This window comes from Seriola lalandi, unplaced genomic scaffold (assembly GCF_002814215.2).
Source record: "Seriola lalandi dorsalis isolate HSWRI2012SDOR001 ecotype SW California unplaced genomic scaffold, Sedor1 jcf7180002054583, whole genome shotgun sequence".
Taxonomy (NCBI): domain Eukaryota; kingdom Metazoa; phylum Chordata; class Actinopteri; order Carangiformes; family Carangidae; genus Seriola; species Seriola lalandi.
In genome coordinates, this window is record NW_019525136.1 from 1,633,042 (window position 1) to 1,647,952 (window position 14,911).

Here is a 14,911-nt window from a genome sequence, read left to right on the forward strand (position 1 = left end):
AAAGTATTTACGGTGCCAAATTACAGTACCAAGTCTTTGTGATGATGTTTCGTTTCCAACACTGTTACCAGTGTTTTGACACCTACACCCCAAACACACTGTCATCTGCACCGAAATAAACAATAGCCAAAACTTCCTGTTCTAAATCAATGGAGTCACATCTGTATCACTCCATATTTCTAGTCTCTGAGTGTTTTTTAACTTTGAAAGACAAAACAAGTGTTACAACTCAGAGAAACGAAGTTGCCTGGATAATCAGAAAATGAGTTTACATGAACTGTATTAACCTGGTTGCTGTAAACTTGTGTATAGATGTTGCAGATTTGTCTCCTGACTGAATTTGGAAGGTACTGTCTCAGACCCAAAGTCCTGGCTAATTTCTTTTTTTCTTTTTCTTTGTTTGTTTGTTTGTTTTTTTGGCATTGTGTCTCAGAGCAGCCTGACAGTGCAGTGAGAGGACAAAATGCAGCGCAAAAATGTCAAATAGTCCAATGTTCATCGTGGAGACCGACTTATTTAGACTTCTAGAGGCTACTTGGTGTTAGTTTCAGTTTCAGTCGGACTTTGGATGGAATTATGTTAAATACGAACATGCATTGCTCTGTATAATGATCTTTCCTGTCATCCAGCCACTCTGCTGTTACTTTCCCTGCCTGCATCCACATGTAGTAAATCTGGAGAATTGAAAGCCAATTAAAAACCTGGTTATCTTTATATGAAAATAAAGAATAGGGAATAAGGAGTAAGGTTCCTCTAATTCCCCACCCTGATACAGGAACTAGGTTTCTTGTTTACGTGACATTTAAGAAATCGGCTTACTAGAAAAGGACGACTGTAACCTGGTTGTTAAGTGCTTACTGTTGTGCATTTTGTGTCTACTTACCGATTTCGCTGTGTGTGCTAACTACTCATGTCTTCCTCTCTGAAACAAGGATGTGTCGTGGCTACTCCCACTGCTCATCACTGTTCAGACAAGTTTAACAAAAAAGCTGCACACAAGTTTGAAGACTTGGCTATAAATCAAATCACTGTCGTATGAAATTAAGTGCTGAAAATCCTAAAACTAATTACGTTCACATTAAACAGTTGCAAATTCTTGCATTGCACGGCACATAAGAAACAACTTTATATTCTTAGTAATCTTTACGCTGTTCAATATATCCCAGTTCCCTAGGTTCATCCTGACCCCTGTCCTCCACGCTGATGTAACTTCCGTTCTGTTTGTTATTTTCCGTGATGTTATATCCTGTTTCTATATTTTTCTTTGACCACAGGAAGCAGAGCGAGCGTTGTTGCGTCCCCAGGGGCGTTCTTCAGTCAGAACCATCTCCAGGCCCTGACTTTGCCTGAGTCACGTTTTCTCTGTCCCTTTCTTTCTTTTCCTCCCTCTCTCTTTCCACTCTTTCTCTCATAATGCATAAACTGGTAGAAATGATAGACCTTGCATCTTTTATCAGTTATAGTTCAGCTTCGGCACATTTTACAGTCGCCCGACGTCAACTTTCATGATGCCAATGGCACCTTGTATCCAGCAGGTGTGAGGCGGGTCTTTTTTTATCATGAGTCATCAGTTTTATGGAAAACCCAGTTGGATGAATAAAGCAACACAGGCAGCAGTTGGTGTATTGAGATTTAAATTGATGGAGAACTTTTAAATTGCTTCATCGGTTCTCTTTATGTGCTTCCCCACAGCTGACAGCTGGGGCGTTATGTTTTCAGGTTGTCCATCCCATTCTTGTGAACGCAACATCTCAGGAACGCCTTCAGGGAATCCATACAAATTTGGAAGAAATTTTCACTTGGACCCAAGGATAAACTGATTTAGAATAGAAGATAGAAGGTCAAAAGTCAAGGTCGGTGCGATCCTACAAAACATGTTTTTGCCCTTGTACAAGTGATATTTGAGGAATGCCTTGATCGGTCTCTTCCTGACGAATGCTTCAGTGTTCAGTTGAGTTTTTTATTGGTTTGACTTGTAGGAGTCACTGTCTCTCCCTGGATGACAACCAGGAGCGAGCGCCTCCTGTTTCTCTGGTAGTCCACCACAAGCTCATTGGTTTTGCTGATATTGAGTTTCAGGTGACTGCTGTAGCAGCATGTGACGAAGCTCTCCGTCAGTCTTCTGTGCTCCACAGTCTCTAAAGTGAAGACAACATATTTCTCATAAAACATTACTCCCTAGATTCATAGATGTCAATATTGTGATATAATTATATGATATATAATATAAGTTTCATTTTGCCAAATAATTCCTTTAAAGTCTGCACCACATATATTATATGAGTCCGGACAAACAGACATGTCAAGTGTAAGTGGCGTGGTTGGCAGAGGGATACAACCACGAGGCGGGAATTCTGGTTCCGCCTGGAGTGTGAGATTGACATGTAATTCAGATTTGGTCAATTTCTAGATGGCAGTCAGTATTAATAAATTACAACAATGTAACTGAGCACATATAAGGTCAATTGACCCTGTTCCCTTAAACCCCTACACTGAACAGTAAATTATCCCCCTTAGCATGTGTAACTAGGCACCACAGGTTTATAAAAGGCTTGGATGATGATTTCTTATTTTTCAAAATACAAGACCGAAAACATAACGAGTGGATCACACATTGTGTGCTGTAATGTAATCTTTTTATTGCAGCTGTTGATGCTAGCAGACTAAATCACATAATAATTCATATAATAAGAGACAGTAGGATATCTCTCCAGCTTTGGGACCCAGGAGTTAATCATTCAACCAATTAACCAGGTCCAGTGATCCAGTGGCTGGCAGACAGAGAACTCCCACCACCATGGCACCAAACCCCAGACAGGGAGCCAAACAAATTATACATGACCTCCATGTGCAAGGCAGGGGTCATTTTCTCTTGGACAAAGACAAAGAGAAGAAGAAGAAGAAGAAGAGAGTCCACGCAGACACACAAACAGATTCTCACAACAGTCCACCAAAATAGTTGTCAAGTTTGACTCATCTGAGAAGTTGCTCTAATCCACTTTTATCCCACATCTTGACACATGTATATATCTAATGCGGGCAAGCATACCAGTGTAAACACTGTTTTATAATCCTTATTTAATACCTGAATAATAGCTACAGCTACAATTACAGTGGCCACAGACATCTACACTGTGGCTTCATGGATGATATTACATAACCCTGCAAGTTGATTTTGAAATTGACTTGAAGAAACATGTCATCTTGTGCGTCTCACTAGTTCACTCTTTTTCTCCTGAATCAATAGGCACAATGTGTGGTTGCCATGTCCTCCCCCTCCTCCTCCTCCTATCAGGTCTGTTACCATAGCAACTTAATGAAGGCTAAGGAGGCCATTTAAAAGTATAAGGGCTGAAAATAACAACATTAGGCTGCATCAAGCTAACCAGGTAGCAACCCTAACCTATCTGACAAGACTTCAGACACTGTTTGTCTCCTGTCTCGGGTTTGGTGTTGATTTGAAAGAGCTTGCACAAGTATGGTCGGCTTTATTACAAAAGAAAAGGGAAACGTTGGCTTTAGTCCAAGTAGTACAAACTCATCTGCCCCCCTCTTGGGTCACCCTCTATCCAGCTACTCCCTGGCTGTCTGCCAGTGCCTGTCTCTGTGTTTTCCTACCTCACCTCCCAGAGCCATTGCTTTGTCAGGAAGTTTGAGGGGAGAGGTTTCTCCTACACACTACACACTGGTTATATGTTAAAAGCATCTTTAGTCAGATGCTTTTGAGTTTCACACTCTTCCATGGAAAAAAGCTCAGAACAAGAACATTGGTGGATAATTGGCCTACGTAAACAAACAGTGTGGCTTGAGTGATCAATTATTATGAAATGGCTTGAACTGTCTTTGGGGTTTCCTGCTGGAACAGGAAAACGGAGAACAGAGGTATATCTGTTAAAGCCCAGTGGGATGTAGGCAGACACAGTCATCATCCATTCACCAGCATTTTCTTTCTTACTTTAATCTCTGATCTGTGTGTGTGTGTGTGTGTGTGTGTGTGTGTGTGTGTGTGTGTGTGTGTGTGTGTGTGTGCGTGTGTGTGTGTGCATGTGTGCGTGCGTGCGTGCATGTGTGCGTGCGTGCATGTGTGCGTGCGTGCACGTGTGTCACCTCCCTCTCCCACTCCTGGTATTCCTGCTTCCCATTGTTCTGGAGGCTTGAGCTGCTGCCTTTCATTAAGAAAAATGAACTGTACACATGTTTCTCAAACACAGACCCCCCCCCCCCCCCCCCCCTCCCTGGGAAACATTCTCTATCTGTCACTTTTGCTGTCTTTTCTTTTATCATTTATTCTCCACAAACCAAAACTATTTCTTCATGGTTGCACATCAGTCTGTTAGTGTGGTCAGCACTCATATTACTCATGGATTTCCTCACAAACCACTTTGGTTTTCCATTGTATATTTAGCATTTCTGCTTGGATTTCCATTAAGAACTATTTGCAGTGAGTGACGAGATGAACCAAATCAAGGTTAATTAAATTAAAAGGTTAATTACTTTTTAATTAGCACCATATGCATGCATATATCAGCCCTCAGCATCATGATGCTAAGGTACAGCTAAACAAAACAAAAGCACACCACATGATGAATTAGTACCCCGAAGAGCGCTTTAGGAAGAGGAACGGAGATTTCCAATTCAAAGTGTTCTGCTACACTCAATTAGAAACCTTTTAAAACAGGTTGCTGCATAGTAAATACAAATTAGTTTACCGTTGATTTGCTACTTTAATAAGCAAAATCACGTGGCACACCAGTGAGCCATTTTTAACACTAATTTAACTAATTACATACAGTGTGTGTGCGTCTGTCTGGTAGTGTGTGCAACAGCACGCTCTGCCACAGTGTGAGCTGACCAGACCACAGCTAGAATCAACAAGGCTTTGTTAAGGGCTCTTTGAATCCAGCCAAGATGGAGTTATTTCCTCTAAGCTGTGTTAGCACAGTGAGATACATGGGGTTAAGTCATTGATCCTGATGTACAGCCATCACAAAGAGTCCACTTCTACATTTGCTGCCCTGCTTTTCTGCACTGTTATTCCAGAGAGAGAGGGATTGAACTGTTTGACACATCCTACAGGGTAGGGTAGGGTATTACTGCCAGTGAACCAGTGGGTAGTTTGAGAGGCGGATCCTGCAGAGGATCGACTTGTCCACTCATGAAGTCAGAAATTTCAAGTTTATTACCTTGAAGTTGCCCCTAGATGGTCATGATGGAAACTAGCTCATACTGTATCAGGTTAATAGATGTGACCTGTAAGACGTCCTCACTTTTTAATGCAGGCATTACATCCACAAGTGAAGAGATAGAGTTGTGTGTAAACAGGGTCCTTTATTATTATAAAAGTGCAAAGAATTGTGTAGCACCTCTTTTATTACCTTCGCCTGTAAGGTTATGTTTACACTTGTCTGTTTGCAATTTATATGTCATACATGGGTCGGACCCATTAAATTTTGGTAGATAGACAGTTAATAACAGTTAATAATAAATAAACAATAATAATTAGATTAGTCCACTTCCTTTGGCTGAACTGTTGTACAGCCTGATGGCAGTGGGAGCAAAGGATCTCCTGAAGCTGCTGCTTCTCTGTCCTGCCAGAATGATGTGGAGAGGATGGTTGGTATTGTCCAAGATGGCCTCCATCTTACATTGCATGCGTCTCTCCACAACAGTCCTGAGTGAGTCCAGACTCCTGCCAGGCACAGACCCAGCCTTTTTCACCAGCTTGTTCAGTCTCCTTGTGTTCATGTCAGACATGCTGCCGCCCCAGCAGACTGCAGCATTAAAGAGTACATGGCTGCCACTGACTGCTAAAACTTGTGGATCAGGTTAAAGGGTTAGATACAGATTTTTTTATAATTTTTCTCAAAATGAGTTAATATTTAACCTTGGTGGAGGTATGGCTCTACTGAGTGCCATTCTAGTTCAGTATGTCATTGTCTGAATAGTTAGCACACCTTTGTGTAATTTCTGTAAACAAAGAGACTGTAGTTGAGACAATCAGTAGACTCTTTTTATTGCCAGAGGTATTGTTAGAGATAGTATTGGCATTGATAGACATTTGCTACTTGTTCCAGTTTTTTCTTCTGGTTTACCTTAAACCAGTTTTTCTTGCCATAAACAAAGAGATTTTTCACAGAATCTGGTGACACACAATGTAAAGCTGTCAATGAATATTCTGAATTTAATTATATAATTGAATTGAAAAAAAGCAGGCATTCGATTGTGAAAATTAATATTCAATTGTGAAAGAGAGCAGCACTACTGTGACTGTCTGCCTTGTGACTTCTCAGTCACACAGCAACATTGATTTAAAGGTAGGTCAACCTGGAACGAGTAGAAAATTTAACACCAACTGTGTGGTCATGATGGCTGAGAGAGAGTTGCACTCCGAGCAATCTTAAAAGCCCTGTTGGAAAATACTTCAGGTTTTGGTCAGTAGATGGCAAAATTGTGGAACCTTGAGATAAAGCTATATCCAAGCTATGAAAGCTACAGTTAGCCTACCATTCAGCACTAGCAACCTCACATCTGAAAAATATGCACCCAAATGAGCAACTACACAAATGGACATGTCTCTCGTTGTATTGTTTTGCCCTCTTATGGACATAATGCACAAAAATAGATATTTGACTGATTCAAACCTATGTGTGCTTTTTTTAAGAAGGAATAATCAAATGCCATTTTTGTCCAGATTTGACATCACTACCACAATGTGACTCTTTTGGCAGTGATGTAGTTCAGTTGTGGTTCATAAACTGCTGGTTATAGTTTACCAGTGAGAGGCTTCTGACGTAAGATACAGGCAGAGTGCACTGCTGTAACGTTGGACCATTTTGTGTCTCAGTTTCCCTTTTTATTTGACTCCCTGCTTCACATCGAAGATGTTTTATTACCTTTCTGAATTTGAACAGCTGATGATCACAGTTGGCTACTTGCTACTCACCTCACTCAAATACCTGCACCCACACAACAACCCATACACCTACACACACACACACACACACACACACACACACACACACACACATACCCACAGTCAGTGAATGTGAGCGTGAGTAGTGTGTGTGTACCCATGCGTATGTTTATGCAATGCACTCAGCCAGAAAGCTCATCAATGGCTGTGAGATTTTGCCGAATGTTACTATGGTAACTGCAGTAAAATTGCTTCATAAGAGTGAATTAGTCTTGCGAAAGATGAAATAAAACAGGATGAGGAGAATGAAAATAAGGTGCAAGCAAGGTGGAGAAGAAAGACAAGGAAGGGAAGAGTTGAAAGAGAGAAAGATTGGTTGAAGTGAAAGTGGCTTTATTAAAGGACAGCTGCAAAGTAAAAAGATGTTTTTTAATTTCCAAAAACAATAAACCTCATTCACATCATCACAGCCTTCAACACCTCTCATTACAGAGAGGCCTTGTGTTTTTCTAGAAATTGTTTTGTCCACAGAGGAAGTAAACAGAAACTATCTGCAGCTTAACTGGTGAGTTAAATTGTTGTAATGTCAATGTGAATGAATGCGAGCCATGGAACCAATTCTTCTCAGACTCTATTTGAATCTGAATCACTATCCACTCCTTTCTGCAAGAGATGAATGATAATCCATTTAGTTGGAGAGATTAGAAGCAGCGTCCAAATGGTTCTGCAGTTGGCTTCAAGAGAGGAAATGTGACTGGAAGCTTCAGACTTGTACAACATGTCAGCCGATCACATTGCACAATCAAGTTCTTCATACCTTCTCTGAACTATCTAGTGTCTGAGGTGAGGCAAGAAACTGTCCATGATAGAGGAGCGTGGGATTGTAAACAGCTAGTCACACACTTGAAGACCTCTTTTTAAATTAACTTCATTCCTAACTTGTGTAGACCCTGTGGAACAAAGCAGTTGCAGTTGCTTTGATTTCTGATCTGCCTCCATGTTTTATCAGAGCTATGATGAAGTCACACACTCCCCTGCAACAGCTGAAATCTGTCCACCATCAAAAAAGCCCCCAAAAAAGTCTGGAGCAGCAGCTTGCCTCAGTGGCAGTATTCAGCAGTAAAGGCCTCTCAGAGCTGCCTCTGTGCTTCATGTCTTGTGTTAAATTTCATTTTGTTCCAAGAAAAGTTTTGTTCTCTTTTTATTTTTGCTTGAAACAGAAAATGTTCATCACTATGATGCACTCATTTGACCTTTCACTAAGCCCCGGGCCCCTTTCTTGCTGCTGCTACGTCTGTTTATCTTTCCATTCTTGCAGAGCACATATGCATTTTGGAACGATAACACTGACAGATTCACAACTTAAAATTCTTCTTTGAAACAATACGTTCTTGTTTTCAGACAGAGGCAGAGAAAATCAGGATCTTTACTTCTGGCTGCTGGCTGTCATTGGTAGATTTGATCAACAGTAGTTAGCTAGCTAATTAAAAATGAAATGTTAACTCCAGCTGTTTGAAAATTCTGTCTCCTGCCAATGCTTCACTATTGTAATAACATGTTATATCAATATAATTAGCCAAAATATAATAACCAATTCCACTTGACAATCCAGCCGGTCAAGGGGAATTATATTATTATTATTATAATAATATTATATCATGACAAGACCCCTTTTATTCATGTCATTAATAAAAATCTGTTGATAAACAGTAAAAAAAAGATGAAAGCTAATAGTTGTAGATAAAAGCGATTTATGTGATGACAGAAGAAGCACATGAAGCAACAAAACTGAATTTATGGGCCAACCCAGAATCCTCCTATTATCCCGTCTAAGTCCACCTGGCGTTTTGTTGTGGAAAGTGCGCGTAGACTGTCAGATTGCCTGTTCTTGGAAAGTCAGAAAGAAATGTTTAGATATGCCACCCCCAGCCCAACTGTGAGAAAGCAGCTTTCCAATGCTGTCTAGCTTTCTGAATAGCTCAGTGAAGCATGCGGCACCTTTGAGAGGCACAGAGATGTGTTCTGTCACTCACCCATGCCTACTCCTTTTAATGGCAGCTGCTGTCAGTCTCAAATGTACAGTGCAGTACATATGCAAACTTCTGTTCTCTTTTCACTGCATAAGCCCACATACAGTAACACCTTTATATTTTTGGTTTTATTGATTGTTTGTTTGTTTTTTTTACTACATTCAACCCTGAAGAAACAAACTATAAGCAAATTTAAACCTAAATCCAAAAGTTAATCATAAAATACCCTAAGCAGGAGTGAGGACCACTGTGTGTGTGTGTGTGTGTGTGTGTGTGTGTGTGTGTGTGTGTGTGTGTGTGTGTGTGTATGTATGTGTGTGTGAGTGTGTGTTTGTATTGTAGCAGTTTGTTTGTACCTTTTAGCCACATTAATGGCATGACTGTGGACAGCAGTGTCAGTCAGACAGTCTGTTGTTGCGTGCGTACGGAGACTGTGTTGTAGCAGCGGACAGGGTCATGACTGTGATTCCATTAGTAAAGGCTTGGCAACACACTGAAGTGAAATCACTCTGAGGGTCAGTTGCTGTAACGGCAACAGTGCAGTAATTGGCAAATTACTTTAACTTTCTCAACAAAACACTCGGTTGTGCAGTTTCACTTGCCATTAAAGGACAGAGGATGAAAATCATGATACTACATGTGCCAAAAACAAACATCTGAAGGTCTATGATGTTTGTTATTTTTTGCTCAAATTTTAAAATCTTTGTTGCTCTTTCATTTAATTCTGAAGGCTGTGCATTTCTTTGTCATGTGTCTTGTTTTTGATGTGTGATGTCTTTTTGTTTTTACTAGATTTGGTGAAAGTAGATAGAGAGAGAAAAAATAAACCGGATACTCTGTGGAGGAAACGGATAAAACCACCTAAAAGTCAGTAATTAAATTTCATGTCTGAGTAGAATCTGTAAAGCAGTGCAACATTATTGGATGAATTTCCATAAATTTGTAGCTTACGTTTGACATTTGTGGTTCAGAGAATGAATCCTAATGACGCTGGTCTTATCTTTTCCACTATTGCCACCATGAGGTTGACATTTGTGGTTTTGAGTAAAATGTCTAAAAACCACTACAGTATTGGATGAATTGCCATGAACGCATGGTACATACTTTCATGTTCCCCATACCGTGAATTATGATGACGTTTATGATCCTCTGACTTTTGATCGGGTCAAGATATCAATGTGCTCATAGTGTTTATGACCAAATACCTGTACAACTAAAGACATTACCATCAGCCTCAGATGTCACTCGTGTTTAGTGTTAATTAGCAAATGTGTTAATTAGCATGTTAATACACTAAACTGAGATGATGAGCGTGGTGAATATTAAACCTGCTAAATATACAATGTCTTTCTGAGCATGTTGATGTTAGCATTTAGCTCTGAGCCCCGTTGTGTCTAAGTGCAGCCTCACAGAGCTGCTAGCATGGCTGACTCTTAGTCTTATTCATTTTTTGTCAACATCCTAGGTTTTACTCAAGATTACAGTGAGCACCTTGTCATGTGTAGCGTCAGTATCTGGGTTAACTTCCGCATGGCCTTGAGAGACTCCTTTCTTCCTTTGTGTTACTCTCCAGGTTATCTTGTTTTTATTGATATACTACTCTACATTCACCTTGTTAAATTGTGCATCTATTTCCATGTTATCTCCCTTCCCACATTTTCGGTATGCTGCTGTTTAAATGTTATGCCGTGCTCAGCGTGGCAGTGCAAACAATAGTCACTGATAGAAGTAAACAAAGGCGAAAATAATGCAGCAAAAATCAGTCCTCCATTCATTCATTCACCACTCAAGTGATTGTTTCACTTGATTATGATTCTGTCCCACTGAGACACTGGAGCTGTTTTCATCATCATGTTTACCAGAGAGAAGCTGTTGGCCACCACACTGGATCTTTTACTGTGTTTTACAGCTCAGTGTGAGCTCCAGCTTTTCCATCAGACTCTGAGAGCAGATCGTTCAAGTCTCCGATAAGTTATCACTTGTCAAATATCCTTGCTTACATTGTGGAATTTCTTCTGAGTGGCAGCCTTGGTTGAACCTTGTGTGCAGGACTATATTTTACTCTGATTGACTTGAGCTTTTGGTAGATTCAACCGCAGCGAGTGAGACCTAAAGCTCTTTTTTCTAATTTCTCTTAATATGAGATTGTAGTAGTTAACTACACACTGCAGGTGATGTGCTCACAAGGATGTGAAAAACAAACTTTCTGCAGTTGTAACTGCGTCCCATGGATTCCTATAGGGTGGTTGCATTTAAAGACCTCCCTTGGTGGTTTTCAGCACACAAGTGACTCATTTCCTGAGACTTTTCACAGTGAAGTGACAGGGCAATGCACAGAGCTGAATACACACCAGACATAAATACATAAAACCTAAACACACACAAGAAGCTCAAAAGCATGTTAACGAAATTACTGCATGTGCTGTAGTCATTTCAAACATTTGGTTCTCATAATTGTGTTTCATTCAATAAAGGCTAATGATGACACATGTTCAAACATGAGCATGCAGACACTCATGCACACACAGAGCATGGTTACTGTATTGAGAGCACAATCTCACTTAGACCAGGAGATGGCACTTCCTGTTTGTGTCACCAAAAGGACATATAAAAAACAGGCTCAGAACTTTTCCACTGTGTCTTTTGTCACTTTTTGGCTCGCTGTCACTATTTCCCGACTCACTCTAATTCTCCATCCGTCTGTCTGTCTGTCTGTCTGTTATCTCTTTTATCTCTTTTGTCCAGTATCACAAGAGGATTTTGTAAATTATAACAAATGTATGGAGGCCCAAAGTGACCAATACTAAATAAATAAGACAGTAAGAAATAACTGATTATACAAGTAAATACAGACTATATATTTAAAATAACCATGACAACCCAATTGAATTGTAAAGATTTACTCAGTATAATGAAATATTATGTAATTGTGTTTCTTTTTACAGTAACATACTTTATTTTCATTTTTATTTGATTCCAGCAGTTTTTATTTCAAAACTTTTTATGTCAAACTTTCTCCGAAATTAGTTTTTATTTATTATTTTTCCCAATTACCTTAGTTATTGTTCATCAGGCTGTACGACAACCAATCACATACTTTTGCCCCGTTTGTCTTGATAAACAGGCAACACAAGTTAACGTCCTAGTCTGTTCCATGAGGTGTTTTATGACCTTTATATCCAGGTCATGCTGTAATTTCAAAGTTCGAATCACCCAACATGACGGACAGCAAACACTCACTTTGATAAGCACTTTGAGTTGTAATACAAGGTGACTGGCTCAACTGCATGTAGGTGATGACTCACCTACATGACTCATTGTTACTATTATAGCGAATGTTGTATTTATCATTTGACATGAACATTTTTAATCAACTACAAACACTGTAAACAGGGATTATAAAGCCTTATCCTGTTCATAAAGATTGGCTCTACAAACACTCGTACTCCAGTTCCAGGAAGTGAATTAAAGAATTGTTTCTCAAGAGGTTATGAATCTGAATGATGTTTGTTGAGCAGCTCAGCTTAAATATCATTTGACTCCACCACCTTCTCCTCCCTGTGCATCTAAGATGAGTTTAATGTGTGTACAGATTTTATTGGCTAATTAAACCCATGTTGGGCATATGGCGCTGTGTGTACTCAGAGTACACAAAGCTGTTTTCCATGGAAAGTTCTATTAGTTTTTTAAAAAGGGAGTGATTTGAGTCCTGATCAACGTGAAGTCTAAAACCGAAGGTGTTTTACATATGTGGTTCATACCTCGATGAAGCCGCTTAAGGACAAAGCAGCTCCGCTCCTCAGCTTACTGTGGTGGTTTCTTTTCCTCCTGTCATGATGATGTCACTGTCAACCGCCTATACACTGAAATACCTTTTTAATTTAAACATTTCATACATGTGTGATGAACTGTTTTCCTCCTGTTATCCTTCAGTTGGGACCAAATTCAAAAAGCCGTTGTGTTTGAATTGTCCGTTGATATCTGTCTCATGCTGACACATCACCTTCTTCCTCCTCTGTCCTCCCAGTTGTGTGCAGAGTGATCAACAGGACTGACAAACATGGGGAAGCAGAACAGCAAGCTCCGTCCTGAGGTGATGCAGGACCTGCTTGAGAGCACCGACTTCACCGAGCATGAGATCCAGGAGTGGTACAAGGGCTTCCTGAGGGACTGCCCCAGCGGGAACCTCTCCATGGAGGAGTTCAAGAAGATCTACGGTAACTTCTTCCCCTACGGAGACGCTTCAAAGTTCGCCGAGCACGTCTTTCGCACATTTGACGCTAATGGCGATGGGACGATAGACTTCCGGGAGTTTATCATCGCACTAAGCGTGACGTCTCGTGGCAAGCTGGAGCAGAAGCTGAAATGGGCGTTCAGTATGTATGACCTGGACGGCAATGGGTACATCAGTAAAGCAGAGATGCTGGAGATTGTACAGGTGAGTGTGCATCATTCTTAGTGTGTCTTTCTATACAAACTCCAGATACTGAACAGACTATGGTTGACAAAAGTTCCCGGTGTCTAAAACAAAGAAAAAGAAAATTATAGCATCAGAAAGAAAGTGTTTGTCGTCTTGGTAACCTCTGTTTTCTCTGTGACTGTGAGCCTCCGTCAGTTCTGAGTTAATTAATCAGGTGACACATAAACATGTACACACCCACACATACACATTAACGGTAACATTAGCCAGGGCAGTGATTGTTACATCATTGTATTAACAGTGCTGCCAGTGTATCCATAACACACTCTTTATGACAGTGCTGGTATTTTAAGCGAGGCCAGGAGCACGTACAGCTCTGCTCCATGGGGGAACGAAGCTCTTCCAGACATGGAGCTAACACATGATTTCTGAGAGCGATGTCACTCAGGACCTTATTTACTGCCAGCATTGAAATGTCAGTGTACTTAAAAGTTGCATTTAGATATTAAGACTAGTTAGACCAATTGGAAATGTTCCCTGTCCTGCCAATGAAAGCAGTTTTGGAAACAGTCAGGGGCTCATTTAGCTTTACTGCTTTTTAAATGTGGCTTTTATCAAGAAAGGAAAATGAGATTTTCCATCTGTTCTGCACCTTTTACAGCAGCAAATGGAACCAAAGCTTAGACTAATCCATGTCTGCATTTCTGTATGAAAAAAAAGATACAGCTGACTCAATCTGAGAAACTCCAGTCATTTTGTCATTAGAGGAAAAGTTGATTTCTAGATTTTGGAGTTTTTCAACAGACAAACTTCAAGTGTGTAAGAATTGTTAAATTGACATCTGTTTTCTGGGCTGTATAACAGAGAACAGCTCACCTTAAAACAGAAAACAACAAGAGAAAAGAGGGAGATGCAGATGGCCTTTCCTCTGCAAGAGCTCCTTGTGTAAACACACCATTACATACTCACACAAATCAAGTATACGTTTAAGTGTGTGTATATGCTTTTTTAGTTTCTGCAGATGGCCTTTCCTCTGCAAGAGCTCCTTGTGTAAACACACCATTACATACTCACACAAATCAAGTATACGTTTAAGTGTGTGTATATGCTTTTTTAGTTTCTCCCACTTTAATATCACCTAATTTCACCTTCTCATCTTGTCTTTGGGTTGGTAGTCCGTTTATAAGCAGGAAGTCCCTGTGACCTCTGTCAGGACAGGAAGATGTATGGGTGAAGAAAAGAGCTGCAACATACTGTAGAGAGGGAGAAACTGCATAGAGAGAGGAGCAGCCGATGAAGAGCATATATTATAACAGACAGTGTTTTTCATAGAGGAAGCAGAAAGGTATACAGTAATCTGTCTGCACGCACATCCGTGTGTGAGAGTGTACGTGTTCTGACTAACTAGAAGAATCTTTATTTCACCAACGTGTTTGGCCACGTTACGTTCATCAGGGTGATTTCAAATGAAGATTTTTCCTTTTCCAGATTTTTTACCTCAACTAGTGATGGTGACCGTTTTTTTTTTTTTTTCACATTTGATTTAAA

The 14,911-nt window shown here is 40.2% G+C and overlaps 1 protein-coding gene across 6 annotated transcripts in view; it reads left to right on the forward strand.

Annotated features, from left to right (window-relative positions):
- Positions 1 to 14,911, forward strand: part of ncalda (neurocalcin delta a) — a 72,049-nt gene that overhangs the window by 40,527 nt on the left and 16,611 nt on the right. For all 6 annotated transcript variants that reach the window (XM_023418635.2, XM_023418637.2, XM_087177215.1 and 3 more), the window contains one exon: positions 12,971 to 13,381. In XM_023418635.2, the coding sequence (XP_023274403.1) occupies positions 13,004 to 13,381 (378 nt within the window). In that variant the 5' untranslated portion in view covers positions 12,971 to 13,003. The remainder of the gene's footprint in view (positions 1 to 12,970; positions 13,382 to 14,911) is intronic.